Here is an 18,456-nt window from a genome sequence, read left to right as displayed (position 1 = left end):
ACACACTCCCTTGCAAAGAAACCACTCTCTTACTGAAAAGTTTCAAGTGCAGAAAACTGTCTTTTCTGCAGACCTTTAAGTGTTTAAACCCTCTTTGGCTTAATTTCCCCTTTTCTATTATTCAACTTCAGAAGGTAAGAGACGTAACTTGGCATCATAGGTCAGTGTTCATTTGTGCTATAAACATGTTAATACTGAGATGTATAAAAACCTGAGACACTATATAGTTAACACAGTGCCATTACATCAAAATTAAAGATAAGAGTAGAGGAAAAATCTACCTCCAGTATTAGCTGTCCTGGGAATCTGTATTCACCAAGCATTTTGCTTTTATTGCTTTTATACACCAAGCTTTATTTTTACTGATAAGTGGAAAGAGGCACTAAACACATGACCATTGGCAAATAAGAAAAATAATATTATTAGGGTTACATCGGCAGCCTTAAATAGCTAAATGAGCATATCGGGAGTATATTTGCAATATAAAAGTGGGGGAGTTGGTGGTAGGACCGTTTGTAAACTCATTTGGAAGTATGTGCGCTAAAAAAGTGAAAATGTTATTGATGTAAATATTGTTTTAGATGATTCAACACAAACGGTATGTTTTGGTCTGTATTCAAGTTCAAGAACAGTGGACTAAAACAACAAACGCAAAAACCAATTTAAACAGCAGTGAAGTCAGAGAGGATTTTGAAGGAGACAGATGCTGACAATATGGATGACAAGATTAATCCCAATGGAAACTGGGTGGCATTAGGTGCTTGTCCTCTTTAAGGATTATGCTAGTTAGTCAAAGCTCATCATCAAAAGCTCATTTAAGAGCTTCTCTTGTTAGCACAACATTAACAATCTTATGAGTCTTTACGCTGGTCACAGAGGTTCACCATAGAGGACACGATCACGTTGAAAACAACTTGGCAGCCGCGGCGAAGACAGAATTCATAAGTGTTTGCTGTACTGTAAAGCTTACAGATGTGAAAGAAATGAGAGCAAAAACAATGTGGCGTAAAGTTTACAACTGCCGTGGCGCAGTAGATGAGTTTTCTTCCTTTTCGAAAACTTCATCACCATTTCATAAAACGGGTCTGTTCCACCATTTAAGGCCTCTCTCGTAACAATGCCTCTAACTTTCCCTCTTTTTCCAGCGAGTCCCCTATCCAATTCCAAGTTTTTCTTTCCTCCCCTCGCCGTTGATTTTTTTTCTTGTTCCTTCTTGCCTGGTTCTTTCCCTCTACTTAGGTCTTCTCTCTCTCCAAGGCACATTCCTTTTCTGCTGCTCCCCCATCTCAGGGCTCAGGAATGCAGCAGACCCAGCCGACTGAACTAATGACCCCGATTCGCCCATCCCTCTCCCTACTCTTTCTCTTCAGTCACTCACAAAACACCTCTTTACTACTTAGGTAGATAACCTATAGCTTATTCACTGATCAAGTATCAGAACATATTCGTTTTGTACCTGTTGAATCTGCATGGTTAGCTGTATGATTTCCCTGTGCTCTAATGGGATTGGGACATTGTGTGTGTGCAGACATTAAGTCTGGGCCGTCCGGAGGCAGCAGTGCAGCTAGAGTAGTTTGCGTTAAGAGGAAAGGACCATCTTCAGTGTTTAATTCACAGAGGAGTACAACTGACCTGCAGTGAAGAGGGCAACTGTGGCTCTTGAGGCTTCTCACCTCTCCCCCCTCTCTCTTGGCCCCACTCCTCATTATGGCCCCCAGCTGTAGCCTAACGCCCCTACATTCCCCTAATTACTCCAATTAAGCTGTGATTACCCACAATTGCACTCAAGCACAGTCTAGTGGCCTAGTGGGGGCTATGGTGGCTGTTAAGATGAGTTAAGATGCTGCACAGAAAAGGGAACATATGACATGGAAAAGGGTAAAGGGAGTCTGAATTCTTCCACTCACAAAGCAACCACAAGCCACAAAAAATAATGAACCTACAGGTCTGAGCGCTGGCTGGCTGGCTGTTTCGCTCCAAAATCTAACCAGTGTTTTCCTTTTGATCAACTGGTTCTTGACAACGCCGCTGGGCTGCTTCAATTACTGAAGGACTAAAACTCGGAATGCTCTAAATAATGATTTGGAAATTTTCTTTACGCCAGTAGGGAGACACTTTAAAGGCCCCGCAAACTGCATCCACAGCTCTTAGAAACCACACCATTATGCACACGTTACCACCCTAGCTGGGCTGTGTGGCATTGAGAGACGGAGCGAGCAACCCATACTATGAAATATTCAGGGTATCCAGCTGGGCTTCCACTGCATACATAATCATTCTCATTTCTGCACAGCCAGTATGGAAACGGTGTGCTGTGCAGACACAATACACAATATATGAAGTGGTGCAGGTAAGGGTGAACAACCTAACCAACAGTGTAGTGCTGTACATTAACTGTAATGTCTTCCACACATAGGGAGAGATAAGACTTAAACGCAGTCAGTATATCATTGCTCAGCTCACAGCACATGCTTTATCCTTGTCTGTCTTTTCCCTCGCTAGCATCCCCTTTTTCACTCTGCCCCCCCACCCCCCCCTCTCCACCCCCCCAATCCCCTCCCCCCTCTCCCTTTCGGCGCACCCCCACCCACCTCCCCCAGTGCCCCCCTCTCTCCCTCTGTTCTCCATTTCAGTCGAGTTCTCCATGTGAGCCGCAATCCCTCATGCTGTCAGCCCCCCCTCTCCCTCTCTCTGTAGACAGACAGGATTAGCATTTTAATTGCATCAGCTCCCTTGGGTATTCTCAGCCTTTCACTGGGAGAGAGCAAGGGAGCGGGAGAGAGAGAGAGAGAGGGATAGAGAAGGAAAAAAGAAAAAAAGGTAAGGAGAGAGAGAGGGTAGAAGGAGAACCAAGGAGAATTGAAAAAAGGAGTCACAGGAGAAGATATGTGTGCGCGAGAGGGAGAGAGACAGAGGGAGAGAGGGGCTACAGAAATATACAGAATTCAGAGTACAGACGTGCCAGAGAGCGAACGAGCGAGAAAGAGAGAAAAGATAGGACTGTGAAAACATCAGTTTTTCCTTTCATTACAGGCAGAGAATTCAGATAAAGAGAATGGGTCAGAGAGTGATGGTTTTCACAATGAAAATATGCTACATAAATATGCAAATTTACCTCACAAAAACTCTGCGAAAACAAATCTCAACTGCAGCACTAAAGGATATGAAAGGTAAACCCGTGTAGATACTGGACTTAAATTCATAGCCGGATATAAACTAGGGTCTGGGCAATGCAACTGCAGCTAGTGAAAATGAGAACTGGGGACAATCTACCTACATAAAACTACAGCTGCACTTTTTTAACATGGTGATTTTCACTCTTCACAGCAAATAAAAAGTCTTCAGATGTACGCAAGAGAAGAATAGACTTGTTCCTGAACTGTGGAAGACTGAACCCACAGGTTGAATTTAGATTCCAGGCTCCAAGCAACACAGTTGTAGACTATGAAACTTTTTTTTTTTTAGACAGACAAGGATGGCAGTTTGACTATATGCCCAAACCTGATTGGGCCTGGTCCGATTTTTCATAATTCCCCTGGGTTTGGGCAGGTTGGCTTCCAAATGTGCAGGTAAACAGTGATGAGTGGCGTTAGAGAAGAGGCAGCAGCTTGGTCAGGGTCCTCTTGACCTTAAAAGCCATCCAGTGAAATACAAACTTCACCTTCATTATGTCCAGTTGGTGCAAGTGCATAATCACATCTGCTCCTAGCAGGAGTAGTGGACTACAACAACGAATAGGAGACTAACACTAATAGCAGTCTCCCAACAATATGATGTGTTGTTACAGTTAACAATTATGGTCAAGTTTTACAAAGAAAAAAGTTGCTGCATGCTTGTTAAGGTATTCTTATTTACCATGCCATCTCTGGAGAATATGTGTTACTGACAAAAAAAATTGGGCTTGGGTGCAAGAAACATGGCCTTGGGCTAGTTTCGAGCCTGACCCATTAACGCTCAAGAACCAGCATAAAGAAATGAAACATGGTCCTGACGGGCTTTTTGCCAAATGGACATTGGGCAAGATGTTTATGTACTGCAAATTCAGCATAAGAATCGTGTACCCCATTCTACTACAAGGGTGTTTTATTGTAGAGTACAGTCAACTTAATGAGCCCAATCCATATGTCCATTGCTTCTTTAAGCAGCTCACGCTAATCAGCATCTGTTTGGCTAGTTCACCAAAGTCCTGTTGCATGCAGCCCCCCCACCCCCACCCCCACCCCCACCCCCACCCCCACCCCAACCACACACACACACTCACACAAAGGAGTGGTAAGCATTCAGAGTAAACAGTGTGTTCTGATTAAGGTGTGAATTGGAGAACTCACACCTTGGGCAAACACAACACTTCAGTCCAACACTTCATTAATCAGCCCCTTAATTAACTAAAGAAAGAGGGACTTGGACACCAGAGCGATGACTATGGTGTACCCCCCCTTGAATGATCACACCCTCACACTCATTCTCTCTCACACACACACACACACACATAATGAGAGAAATGGTGGCAAAGAAAAGAGGTTATTGTATATTACAGCACACTCACAACACTACAGTACATTTCTGTTGTGTCAGTTAATCCACACCCCTAAAACTCTAGGAGTCTCCTGTTAATACCTAAAAAAAAAATTACAATCTCTTTTTATTTTCTTTATATTTTTCTCCCCAATAGCTATTCTAATAGTTAAAACTAAGATTAAAACAATGGGTGAAAAAAACTAGTCAACTAATAAAGAAAAACTTAAGTATGAAAATTGCTGCACTAAACTGAAACTATAATCTCTACTCCCCAAAATCAACTGAAGTTAAAATGTGCTCAATAAAAAATGGACTCAATATATAACTATTCAGAAACAAATGATGACTCACCTCTACAATCAGTAAATTGATGCATCTGTGACTATGATTATCACAGGCTGATTCCTCAACATAGTTTTGTCCATTTCATTTTTAACACTAAACCCATCAAATTGCTGCTTTGGACAGATTCTGTGAAGGTATCCATTTGTGTTCCTTACTTTATTCATGTATACTTGACCACAAATGTACTGACACAACAAAAACAAACAAACAAACAAAAACTGAAACCTAACTTAAATCCCATAACTATAATAACTCTGACAGACGCCCACTTTCTCAGGGCAATTTAAAATCTTTTTCTAGATCTCAGTTTAGTGTGAATGTGACACGAGGGCTGAGACAAAAAGTGTTACAGAGAATATCATGCATAGTAGAGCCCCTGTGGTCGAATTTATTTAAGACAATATCCCCATGTTCAGTACAGTAGTAGACACAGAGCAAGATGGAGGCATGGAGGAAGGAAGCATGAAATGTCACAGGAGGAAGAGGAGGATGACGAAGAGGACCCAAGCAGGAGGCTTGTTATAGCACCGCTAGAATCTTCCCCCAGTCAACTCTCATCAGGCCAGCTGCCTCCTGTGCTCATTAGCACCGACTCTTAAGGAGCTCCTAAAGACTTTGTGAAAAATGAACGCTCATTTGAGAGGTCGTTAATTTGCACTGTTATGCAAATTAGGTGGCAATTAAGCGATAGATCAGAAGAGCAGTGCCCATTTATAACAAGTGAACAAGCATTATGACACAGTCAGATGGTGCCGGAGAGAGCTGAGGCTACATGGTTAGTCCGCACAAGTCCAATGTTCCAACTAAGTAAGGAATAAAATCACTCTGTGCCTATGCAGTGTGTGGCAAGTGAGGATAAGATTCTGCCAGTGGAAGTGTGGGAGAGCATCCTTAATTGGCTTAGCTAACTCATACATACATAGCAGAGCCCATGTAAAACAGACACCCTGGACACGGCTAGTGACAGGGAAGTGTTTGTTGTATGTGTGTTCACACCTTTGCGTGAGGCAGACAACTTATTCTAGATTAGCATACAGCCCTAACACATCAATCCAAGTGTCATCCATCTAGACTCACTCCCTGACAAAGAGCTCCAGGAGCTTAGAAGGAGTGGGGTCCCCAGCATCCGCAATAACCCAAAACATACTCCTAATCCTGGGATGGCTGGTGTACGCCCCCCTCCCCACCCGCCCTGATGTCTCCATCTCTCCCCTGCATTTATGACATGGTGTGAAATATACAAACATACTGTCTGGGACTGCGATGTGCAGTACTACAGAGGGGTGGAAGGCTCCCATCAATTGTAATTAATCCTTAATTAGTCAGGATTAGGAGCCGGGCTCCAACACTCTCCCACCCCACCACCACCAAGCTAATGCAATCCAGCTGAGGCCACATTTACATATCTTTAATTAAAGAGACGTGCGGCTTCCTTTAAAAGCAAGCCTCAAAGCAGTGTGAGAGGCAGAAACATGCTGAGAGGGAGGGCAGATGAGATGAAGAGGTAGGAGTCGGCCCTGGACACCCACAGCCTTGTGGGTGATCCTGGACCAGCGCTGATGGGTCACTCAGTGTGTCCTGATTACTTGTTCCTGGTTATAAATGACAGGAACAAGTGTAGCCGGTGCAAGCCACAAGATCTCCATCACACATAGTGCCGTCAACTATTAAAAACACCAATATCCAGCCACACTGTTCTCTCTCAAGTATTGACAGATCACGACCCAATCACAGCCCTTAGTGAATCACAGCCAAAATCATACTGCAGTGTTCTTAAGATGAACAATTCCACAGAGCTTTTCCAATCCTAAAACCCACTCCAGACAGCCGCTTCCCTCTTCAATATACAGAGGCCCAATTCCTACAGGAATACTACCACATGGGGAAATCAGTCGGCCCACACACCATTAGGCCTAGGCTGAGGGGTTGGGGTGCTGTGCCTCCCCAGTTTGAAGGCTTGCGTTGGGGGTGGGGGCGTGGGGGGGGGGGGGGTGGTGTCTGTCAGGGCCAGGGGTCTGTGTGATATTAGCCGTCTGCCAATCTGGCTTGGGGAATGGACACCGAGTAATTACTGCTGCTCTTACTGCCTCATCAATCTCCCTCTATCACTCAGTGCACCCCCCCCCCCCCCCACCCCCCCCCCACCCCTCCCCACCCCTCCTCCCATCCCACCCCCCCACCACCACACACACACACACACTCTCTCTCTATCTTTTTTCATTCTCTTCTGCAAAGGAGCAGGGGAGAAAAACCGATTGAGTGGCAGGACACCACAAACCACAACAGAGATTCCTGCAAAAGCAATGAGATAATCCAGCTCCACTGCATGCAGAGTGAGTGTAAATATGAAAGGGACACGTAAGAACTTTAATGATATGAAGCTTTGGGTGTGACTGGATAGTGGTGGACGGCTTACTCTCATTTTAGACCGTACTGGTCGTTATATGACCCAACTGAAGCTACCAGACCTGTGTCTTCAGTCTGTCTGCCACAAATGGTAATCAAACTATTTTTATTTTCTGAAACTTCTTACTGCTCTTGGGTTAAAAGGCACTGCAGGCTCCCCCTCGTAAAAATATAATAAAAGACTTAGGTTTCCAACAACTCATAAAATTTTATGGCTGCGTTCCAAATTAAGCTCTTTGAAAACGAATAATAATTAAACTGCTTTAATGAGGCTTGTGATTCACTGGACTTCAGGTGCTGTACTCTATCAAAGTCAGGAGCCAGGAAAACATCTAAGTCAATAATATGAGGATTGGCTCCCAACAACATTTGAACTTTAACAATTAAGTAAGCTCCATCAAGTTTGATTTTTTTTGTTGTTGTTGTTGAAATTCACACATGGCCTCTGAAATGACGGGTTTAAAAATGGAAATGAGATTTCTAAGGGACTTGACATGTTACGGGTTTCTGCTAACTTTGAATAAACAAATGACAGCTGTGAGTAACTCCCAGCAGTTGTTTTTTTGTATTTTTACAGCTACAATAATGCTGTAATTCAATTAACATGTAATTGGGCCCATTTGGTTGCTGAATTGTAATTAGGACTACACTGTTAAAGGATTAAAGGGGAATACCACGATGTTTTTCCTCTGTCCTAGGACCATTCAGCCTATATCAGATTGTTTATGGACAGCAGTGAATGCAAACATTAAATGAGAAAGAAGCGTCACCCCAGCTCCCTATTCTGTGATGTCACACTGATACGCAGCCCCCTACAGAAGCATCTGGAAAGGATGGAAATGCAGATAAGGGAATATTTAAGCAATTAGCCCTTTTGCATCATTCCTAACAAAGGCCGCTCTAAAATCACTGTTAAGCACAATGTTGAGTGGTTTATTGCTTTTATAAAAACGGCAGTAAAACACCATGATTGTATTAAAAAAAGAACACAAATGTTCAATAAAATTCTTGATCAATCGTTCAATAATAATAATAGTAATTGTAATTCTTCTGCCAAACAAAAGAATTCGCTCTTGAACAGTAGCTAAACAATGTAAGGGTTCAACATTAATAGGTTTTTCCATTTGCCCAGTTGGGCCAGTACATCAGTGAAAATATAGTAGGAGCAATTAGAATACTGGTCAGCAGGTAAAGATGAAAATACACACATATTTCATAATAATTAATTACTATAAAATGTATGATATTGATTAATGATTGAAAAATAAATTACAAAAAAGCAAATAATTGTGAATAAATTAGAAATGTATGAATTGTTAGAACTTTGTAAAATTGAATAGTTTAAATTGGCCTTTTTTACACTTTTCCATGGATGAGCTATCACAACCAACTGGGAGTAGCTTCCCTGTAAATGTAACCAGCAGTAACACTGAAAAACAGACCAGAGGGGAAATTCATGAGGCTGGTAAGTCTGACCATTCATCTGTCTTGTCAATATATTAATGGGATCTGATGAGGGGTTGTCAGCTAGCCGCTTTGCCAACATACTAGCCAAGTGCTGCCGGCTCTTATCGTGGGCATTGACTGTGTGTTTGCAGTAATTGTTGGTGCCTTGAAAAATCAGCCGGCTTGATCCACCTTACTCAGATAGACGACAAGCGGTACAAACACTACGGGACTCATTCACAATTTTCAACGCAAGGAAATGATCGCCTCTACAATGACAGAAACACCTTTTTCTTTTTGCTTTGTAATTTGAAGTTCCCAGCACTGTGTCTGCTCCACAAAACTCTGAGTAACTCTGAGGTGGCGTCCAATCTGATTGGTCAGAAGAAGCACAACAGAGAGGAGAGTGGGCCAGTGACAGAGCAGAGAGGCAAAGAGACCAGACACATTTCTGGGGCACTGGCACAACTGGGCACCTGACTGACCAACCCACTGGCCCAAAGTTAACTTACTGGCTCTGTTACTGGCTCCAGGCCATTGGGCAATCCTTATTGTCCAACCCTGAACATGGTTGCTGAGCAACACATACTGTATTTTCCATATGAGTGGTGATTTTCCACAACACATGCATATCACATGAGCAGTGATTTTCAGTTAGCGCATTAACATTTAAGTTAACCTTTATGCGGTCAAAGGTTTGCATTTATCAGGTATTTAATAAGAGCTTTGAATGTGAATGAGCCAAACAGAACTCGACTACTTGTTTTATAATTACTGATTTGGAACATTAAAATCAAACCTGAATTCTTTAGCTGAGTGGTTTTCTACCTATGTTTTACCCCAACTGATGATCTACATTACAGGATGTAAAGATGATGTTAAGTTCTTATTATTTAGCAGCCTAATTGTATTATTTTTAACTTAAAGCTACAAAAAAAAAAGCTTTACATTGCCACCTGGCCAAGTAAGTGAACTTGATTCCACAAAGCCCTGGTATGAAATCTGTCAAAAATAATGAGGTGTATTTGTGGGCAAATGTTCTATCATTCCAGTTCTTTCTTAAACTTAAAGCTGCAATATGCAACTTTTTTCACATTAAAATAATAAAAAATGAATACAATACATATTATACATTATCAGACTGTGACCTTGTGTGTACATGCCTAAATCCCCCCCGTTTGCCTGAAACTGGCTTTTCAGTGATGGTTGGGAGTGTGTTTTTGTGCGTGTGTTGTATGAGCACAGCCAACAGTGAGCATGGTTGTGGCCATCAAGGTGAGACCAGTGGCCATAACACAGGGAAATCACAGAACGTCAACAATGGCACACAGCAGTAAGAGAACAAAGTAAAGCGAAGCTAAACATGCGGCAGACAAGACGTTCAAAAACATAGGTCAACATAAGCATTCCTTTTCCACACTGGCGCCATCTGAAGCAGATGAAAGGGCTGAGAAACAACACACAGCTGGCTTGTATACTGCTAGACACGTAGGATGCTAGCCAGTTTGTTCAATTTTCTACACAGCCCACAGAGTTCATCAGACAGCTTATCAACATGAATGAAAAGTGTTGGGGCGTGAACTTGCCCAACTGAGATGGAGGAGGGCAGGACTTGCAATACACTTTGTTGCCTCAAAGCAAAAAGTTGCATATTGTAGCTATAATTTCATCTGGAAAACTGTCCAAAAATAAACAACTGAGCATGTTCAGGCTTCAAAAAGAGGGACTTGAGCTAGATGACAGAAAAGAGTGAGTGACACATTCAGCATAGTAATTTGTCAAGCACGGGAAATGCATAAAAGTAAAGGAGGAATACCTCAAACAAAACCAAACTAAATGAAAAACTTCTGAGAGGAACTGCAGTGGCTTGAGAGAGATTTTGGCATAAGCTGTCCCATTGCACCAAGAGCTATTTTTACAGCAAATACCCATGAGAGCGAGGGGGAACAGAACTGAGTCGAAGCAAAGCCACTGTCTCTTCAACTTTGATCATTTCCCGTCTCTCTCCAAGTGCTGTAATTTCTTTTTTCGGAGCGAATCTTTAACAAAGAATTAACACAAAAAAATCAAATTTCACACAGATGAAGGTTATGTTTAATGTGAGAGCTCAGGACAACAGAGGCACTGTAGTGGAGGAGGAGTGTGTGTGTGTGTGTGTGTGTGTGTGTGTGGGGGGGGGGGTACTGGCATTTGCGCAGAACATTTCCTTTACAATGAAAACAATCTAACCAACTGCAGCACTCAGAGGAATTCACCTCCCCTCCCCCACTCCCCACCTCCCCTCCTCCACCACCACCATTACATTACCATATCAAAGCCCCGAGTTCAGAGCAAGTCTTCTCTTTCAAGAATGGGAGCGAGGCAAAGGGAGGGAGGGGGAGAGGACAAGACCGAAGCAGCAGGAGTAGACCCAAGACCGAGTTTGCTTTTATCCCTGTGCAGTGTGTGTGTGTGTGTGTGTGCGTGAGAGAGAGAGTGAGAGAGAGAGTGAGAGTGCGTGGGTGTGCCTACAAGTGCGTGTTTGTTAGTGAAAAGACTGCAGAAAATCTGTGGAGATACTAGAGGACTACTGATTGGGTCTTCCACAAGCTGCGCTGGAGAAGTCAATTCACATTCCAGAGGCACATAATGGAGCCTGCAGGGGGTCCGCTGGGGTAGCAGAGAAATGCCAAAGCAGGTACACAGTGCAGTTAGGAGGGCATTACGTGGCAGATGGCCAGCAGAGTAGAGGCGAAGCCACAGATCTCTACACACTGCCTTTATGTTTGGCATATTCAACTGAAGCATACCCCAGTGTTTACCTCTACATACTGTTCACCACACCTTGTCTGTTTTTCCACTCAGCTCACTGTAGCTACACGCACTCACAGACCCTCTCTCTAGTTTGCTGGGAGACTAAATGTGAAAATCAAAGTGAATGGCATTAGGGTAAATAAGACCACTGGTTGCCTGGGAAACAGTGTACCCTGCCCCACTCACTCAAGCCTAGCCTTTACTTTCCTCCAATCACTGGAGAGCAATAATACATTATTGACAGAGGGCCACAACAGGCAGCAGTGCAGCATTTTCAAATTGTATTTGAACAGGAGAGATTTGCTGTAACGAGATACATAGAGAAAGAGACAGAGAGAAAGACATAAAGAGAGAGAGAGAGACAGAGGGAGAGGATTCAAAAACCCGCCCCATTCACACTACCATAACCATCAATCTGCCATCTACTCCTGCCCTCCTCCTTTGAACCATACTAGAATCTGTCAGCTAGCTGACTGGAATAGCTAACAAGATGGGAATAAGCAGCTAGTTTACTTCGAGTAGGCTTCTGAGTAAGTGCAAATTCGAAATAATTACATAAGCAATAATTTACATCAGGTCTTGTGTATTTGGAATAGAGCATTATTTGTTAAGACAAGGTCAGAATTGTCATTTTCAATTTGCTCCACATGTAATGTTTGGATGACGGTATTGCATTGATATGCATAGTAATTTATTCCCAATACACAATTACCCCACACTGTTGTAGGGTTGTTTAACAATGTGTAAAAAACACATCCCTTTGTACTGAAGTAGCATAACAGTTAGCAATAACCCCTGTGGAGTTTTCCATATGTGCCGGCTGTCAACTAGCTGTGCATGAACTTACTGTCAGGATCAAGTTTCAGTTCTTTAAGTAATAGTTTGGATATGGTAGCTTCAGGTCTACATTCCCCCGTCTTAATCTAGCAATTTATGTGCCTGATGTTGTGACATTAATCTGTCTATAAGGGCTGGGTTTCCCCCCACAGTTCAAGAATTTTGTCACATTAAAATTAAATAATTTGAGATGAAAATTGACCAGAATGCGAAACTATAACACCCAGCAGACTTTTTTTCCCCCATTCTGCTATTCCATGTCCAAATGGAAAACACAAGTACAATTTGAAAAATTACTATATGAACACAGAGTTGGTCTTGGTCTTTCAACTAGTCTGACTAATGTTTCCAAGAGACTAGCCCAATAAGATTAGTTTCGGCGCTCAGCATGAAGTCTGGACAGAGGCCAAACATAGGTTAAGTTTCTATAATTACTTGGCCAAAACTACAAACAGGAATGGATAGGATAAGCTTGAACCAATGCTATATTTTCAAACCCCTGCAGCTAAATCAGTGCTACAACCTATAGGATCAATAGAACGTCAATAGAGTTCTCTGTGTGGCCAATAAAAGATCAACTTAGTGCCAGGGAAACAATTACCGGAGCAAAGGAGCCACCGATACACTACATCTAAACACTGGGATACAACCTGAACAGACTGAGAATATAAAGAGACCAAGTGAAGTAGAGACTCACCCGTCTTCTCTTTGATCTCACAGAGAACGCTGAAGAGGGCTGGCTTCATTCTGTGACAGTTCAGGGCATGCTTCCTGTAAGAGAGGAGGGAATAAAAGAGAGGCGAGGGGGATTACGATAAACAGACCTCTATCTCAAGTCGCTCCATGTCCTCCCCCATAGAAACAGGTAGAGGTATTGTATGTATTAGGATACAGTATTTTCAAGAGTGTAGTGCAACACAGAATGACAGAGCCATGCTGTTTAAAGGCATTTTCAGTAGCCAGATGCCTTTGTCAGTGCACAAGCATCCCTAATGTGTCTCAACTAGCAAGAGTAATGTTGTCATTTGGATGCTTTGCACTGTGGGATAGGCAATGATGTCAAACCTCAAGGTCACCATTATTGTGCACCTGATTTCACAGTTAATACATGGAAATCTAATTTCTACCTCTTACAGAAAGACATGTTCTATGAAAGTAGATGGTGAATTGATAGACGATTGGGATTAGGCTAAATTGCAATTTTAATTTAATCAGAGATGTTCTCTTTATTGCCATACAGTATAATGGTAATTAAAAAGGAGAAAAAGCAAAACGTCTACCGTTCAATGTAAAGAAATCAAATCATATCTAAGAAACAGAAATGCATGTGAATACACGCACACGGCTTACCCCTTTGTCTTAAACACAGTAAGACTGGACTACTGAAGCAAAAGCCTGATCCTAGAATGACCCTGACTGGCATGCCACTACCGAGCGTAGTGTTAACTACTAAATTGACAGTACATAACAAAAACATTAACATCACAAACAGGAGTACTTTGGCAGAAGAACGTATATGGAACCGCATTTCTAAAGTTTAAATATATGTTTTAACTTGCAAACACATATAAAAGACACACATGACAAAAACATCTATAACTCGTGTATTTCTGATTACTTGTTTTTCAGATCCTGTAGTTTACACAAGCAAGGCACTAGCAGGTATTCTATGGAGATATTCAGTCTTTTACAAATCACAACAGCCATCATCTAGAGCAAAAACAGAAATTTTAATGTTATTTATTACAATTTTAATCAGTGATTGGAAAAAAACATTACTGATGTGCAACATACAATTCAAGTTTACATGGAAAAACAAAACCAGCATGAGGCCTCTGCCTCTAATGATGATGAGCACGAATTGGAAAAGATGAAACACAAAGAAAAAACTTGAAGATCGTCCCAAAATCAGGCATTCCTTTTCCAAAAGACACCACCAAGGGCACATTTAAAACAACCACAGATGAATATGATTTGGCTACACCTGACCTCAACACCAATTCCAGTTGTGAATGTCTACTACACTATGTGATGACTATGGGGACCAGCACTAGACGAATGTTACGCCTGTATGCCAACGAAGTGTACCTATGTTTCTATGATGATAGCAAGGCAGTTTGGTGTAAAGAGTAAGCGTCTAGAGTGAGTATGTAATTATGTCCACCTATATATCAGTTTCATTTTGTCACTGCTGGATTTGAGTTGGGGGGGTTGCCTTCAACATGGAGGGTATGAGCAGGAGGGGGAGAAGGGGGTGCTCATGCGGTCCTGTACTGACCTGTGCTGGAAGTTGAGTGGCAGGCCACCCCCTGCCGTGCCCCCCCCTGCTCCCCCTCCCTCTGTGGGGTCGTCTGATCCACCCCAATGCGCCGGCGACTCCTCTGGCCAGCATCTGAACATATGGCGACAGGGTGAGAGGATGAGGGCGGGGTGGTGTGCAGGTAGTGTACTCTGCAACACCAGGTTCCTGTGCTGCCCTGACCACTCCCCATCCCAACACACTGCCACCCTACGCGACAAGGGCGTCACGCTCCTGTGTGAGCCACCTCACACGTTCATTTGTTGATCATTACTAAGGGGAAGATAATTCTGTGGATGGCAAACTTGATTGGGGTAAAGAATGATGTTGATGAGGGCTGTGCATTAGAAGTAATTCCAGCTGCTGCAGTGCTGCAAGTCCATATTAGCAGACCTATTTTGTACACATAGGCTGCGTGTAGTACTGAAGTCTGCTCGAGTTTTTGCCTTTTACCTGGAGTAAACCCGAGAAGGAAATTAGCACCAGCCAGATGCTGGTACAGTAAGTTCAAGCTACTCTATCAGCTAACAGTAAACAGCAACTGTTCAAAGGCCGAATCTTTCATCATTAGAATCACCTTTATTGATGATGTACATATGTACATGAATGCATTAAGAATTTGTGCTGTGCATGCAATATAATCTCTATCTAGTTCTCTGAACTACAATAGGCTGCATTCTCCTACGAATTAGTCCTCCACACATATGGCATGGAGGAGACATGCTCTGAGTGGGAGTTTAGATCAATACACATCTCTACCAGCCTAGAGCAAAGCAATCTTTGGCACTTTCGAAGCAGCCACACCTTTATCTTTAATTAGTTTTTCAGCACAGCCTTTTAAAATCTACTAATAGGCCACTTCTATTCTAGCCTAGTAAACAATTCCTTAGACAAGCACTGTTTTTTTTAAATCCACAAAAAAGTGGAATTCACATTATCTGATTCACCTTAGTATAACAACAAGGCTTTGTTGTGTAAATGGTCATCATCACAAATCAGAATGATACAAAGGGCTAGTGACAAATGTCAAAACCCGGAATAGGCAAATAATGATAATAATAATAATAATAATATAATACTACTAATAATAATAATACTCAGAGAAAAACTAAAGAAAATTAGATGTCTACACAGAATAATGCCAAGCAAAATGTTTCACTCCGATGATTAGGATGAGCTATTAAGTCCTCAAACTTGTTCTGAAAAAAGGTAATATCCCAGTGTTCATAAGCTGCTGGTATAGCATCATCCCTCCCCCTCACCACCACCATCTCATTAATAGAAACTCGATTTGCGGACAGCTGCACTCGCGTACACATTATAGGAGAATTGATTGCACCCAGCACACAATGAAAAGGATGAACACCAGGGAGGGAGGGAGTGAAAGAGGAGTGAATTAATTAAGAGAACCAGGTGGTCAAATGTTGGGTGGAAAATCACTAGCTAATGACACATCACACTGTGGCCACAGTCTTGCAGTGGACGCTTGTCTATTGTTAAAATACTAACGCCTCAACTTAAGCTGACCTTATGCTCCTTCGAGCCACATGGCAAATGAATGCGTGTCATTGGCATATTGCTATGCATACTCTCGACAATCATGATATGTAAACATACCTCTTGTGCAAACATAAGTGAAGAGTCATATGAATGAAAGATTGCTGTCATCACGGGCAGTACTGGCCCGACATCATTTGAGGCCATTCAACAATCACTCCCTTAAATTATCTACTAATTTGCATTTCAATGACAAACGTTATCGACACAAGCACTCATTAGATGCATTTAAGATAGCCAACACATCATCCACGCAATTAGGTACTTTGCTGTAGCCTAGATTTTATTACACGCAGGTAGACCTAATTAGGCATATTCTGTTTAGCAACATATCAAAGCTTTGATAGCATGACCAGACCGCATTTCGCTTAGATGGGCTGCCTCCAACAACTAGCAAAACAAACAGAGAGCCTTTTGTATGTTGTTGGTTTACTCAAAGTTTTGATGGATTGTCACATATTAAAACCAAAAGAGAATCTGAGTCGCTCACGTTATAGTGACCTATGAACCAATGTAGCCATAATTGAAAGTCTCCTGAAATATCTAAGATGCATCTTTGGGATGCATGGGGTAATAAAGGCCATAAAATATTACAACTAATGTAGCCTGAGGATGCGCGGGGCAAATAGTATTTTGCGAAACCGAGCACAAAGTATATTCAATGTAAAGTAAAGACAACATGTGCTAGATAAAGGGGTTAGGCAGATTTTATAAGGGTATCATTATCATAGCGGGTAAGGGGTCAGCACTTTTTACCTTCAGTTGAGCATTGTATGGAGAAATCTTAACTATTATCCCCATATTTAGCCAGGAGAGTGTGTTTATAAACTACAGGGTTAGGGTTTGCAATAAAGTGCGAACTTCCGAATAACGTTGGACAAACAAAAGAAACAAGCAAAGGAGCATGTTTTCAAACTACAGCAAACAGCACTGCAATTTGCGTGTACAAGTTACCCTACAAGTTAATTTATTGTTTTAGCAGCTAATTCACTACACTAACGTGTGAAGTTTCCTTAATGTTACCACCGTGCATTACCGCACATGAATGTGAAACTCTTCGACTCTTAAGCAGAAAATAAGAAACACATCCAGCATATTTTAGCCTAGCTAGCCTGTGTGGAAAATATCGGCATTTTCTCAGTCTTTCGCCTGTCTTACCTGGCCTGTGCTTCGTCCAGGCTTTCGTCGGTGATGGCCATTATTTGCTGTAGGATATCCCCTATGTCTTGTTGAGGTTGACCGAGTGACTGCTGTTTCCTGACCGAGTCTGGGTCACCCACATCGGCTTGTGATAGTCCACCGAGTCCGGCGAGACCCGTCAGCATCCTGGTCTGGTCATCCATACTTTCAAAGAAAACTCGCCGTTTTCCTCAGTCGAAGAATACACACAAATAGCTAGCCAGTTAGCTAGCCAGCAAAGTATTTTCTACGACAAATCATACACCACTTCTTAATTTACCCGATAGCTACGATTAGCAAGTAGTTACCAGCTGTTGTCAAAAAACGATAGTAAAAAACGCGCTCTACATCCGCCTGTGTTTTTACTTATTCTCAAGTCAATAAACGCGGCCAAGCTAATGCTAGCTAACTACCGAGTGAAAAGCAGCTAGTAGCTGTAGCCCAGCAAAAAAGCAGCAGTGACGAGCTCAGCTAGCCACACATGCACAGACTGTGTGAGCTGGCGGACAGCGCCTCGCACATTTTCGAAGAAACGTAAAAATAACGTGCAAACACTTTTGCGTTAAAATAAAACACGTCAGTTCCAAAAAGCACTAGACGTGTCGTGTGGACACCGAGTAAGCTGGCGGACTGTCCAGCTCCAGTCAGATATCGTCTATCAAAACAGACCAGGGTTTGCCATTGTTGTTGTCGCGAGGGGAGCGTGAGTGTGTGTAGGATGTTCTGGGCTGCGCGAGCGGTGTGCGTTACCCATTGAACACCAGAGAGCGTGAGCTTGCGTGTAGGCTAATCAGTAGGCTAGTCTACTATAGAAAACGAGAGCTAATTTATTCAGATACTCAGCTATGTTAGCTGGTGTAATATGGCCAGCAACATAGAAAATGTGAATGTTATTTCGCAGTGATGTTGGACATGAAGAGCTTTCCATCCTCTATAACTGAATAGCTGTTACCTCAGCTCACATATCCAAGATTTTCCTCGTGCACGGCCTTTTTTTGTGGGTGCACGGCCTTTATTGCTAGCTAGAGCCCTGTACGTCACCAACATTGGTTGACCACTATCATAATTATATTCAA

The 18,456-nt window shown here is 42.5% G+C and overlaps 1 protein-coding gene across 3 annotated transcripts in view; it reads right to left on the bottom strand.

Annotated features, from left to right (window-relative positions):
* pbx4 (pre-B-cell leukemia transcription factor 4) overlaps positions 1-18,064 on the bottom strand; it is a 28,289-nt gene extending 10,225 nt beyond the window's left edge. For 2 of the 3 annotated variants that reach the window (XM_071916893.2, XM_078284665.1), the window contains exons 1-2: positions 17,360-18,064; positions 13,043-13,116 (exon numbers count right to left, since the gene is read on the bottom strand). In XM_071916893.2, coding sequence (XP_071772994.1) covers positions 13,043-13,116; positions 17,360-17,544 — 259 coding nt within the window. In that variant the 5' untranslated portion in view covers positions 17,545-18,064. Of the gene's footprint in view, positions 1-13,042; positions 13,117-14,623; positions 14,738-17,359 lie in introns of all 3 variants that reach the window. The other variant, XM_071916892.2, reaches the window with a different exon arrangement.
* Positions 18,065-18,456: the final 392 nt, after the last annotated feature.

The sequence above is a fragment of the Centroberyx gerrardi genome, chromosome 7, assembly GCF_048128805.1.
Source record: "Centroberyx gerrardi isolate f3 chromosome 7, fCenGer3.hap1.cur.20231027, whole genome shotgun sequence".
NCBI classification, from domain to species: Eukaryota; Metazoa; Chordata; class Actinopteri; order Beryciformes; family Berycidae; genus Centroberyx; species Centroberyx gerrardi.
This window is presented reverse-complemented; position numbering and strand designations above follow the sequence as displayed.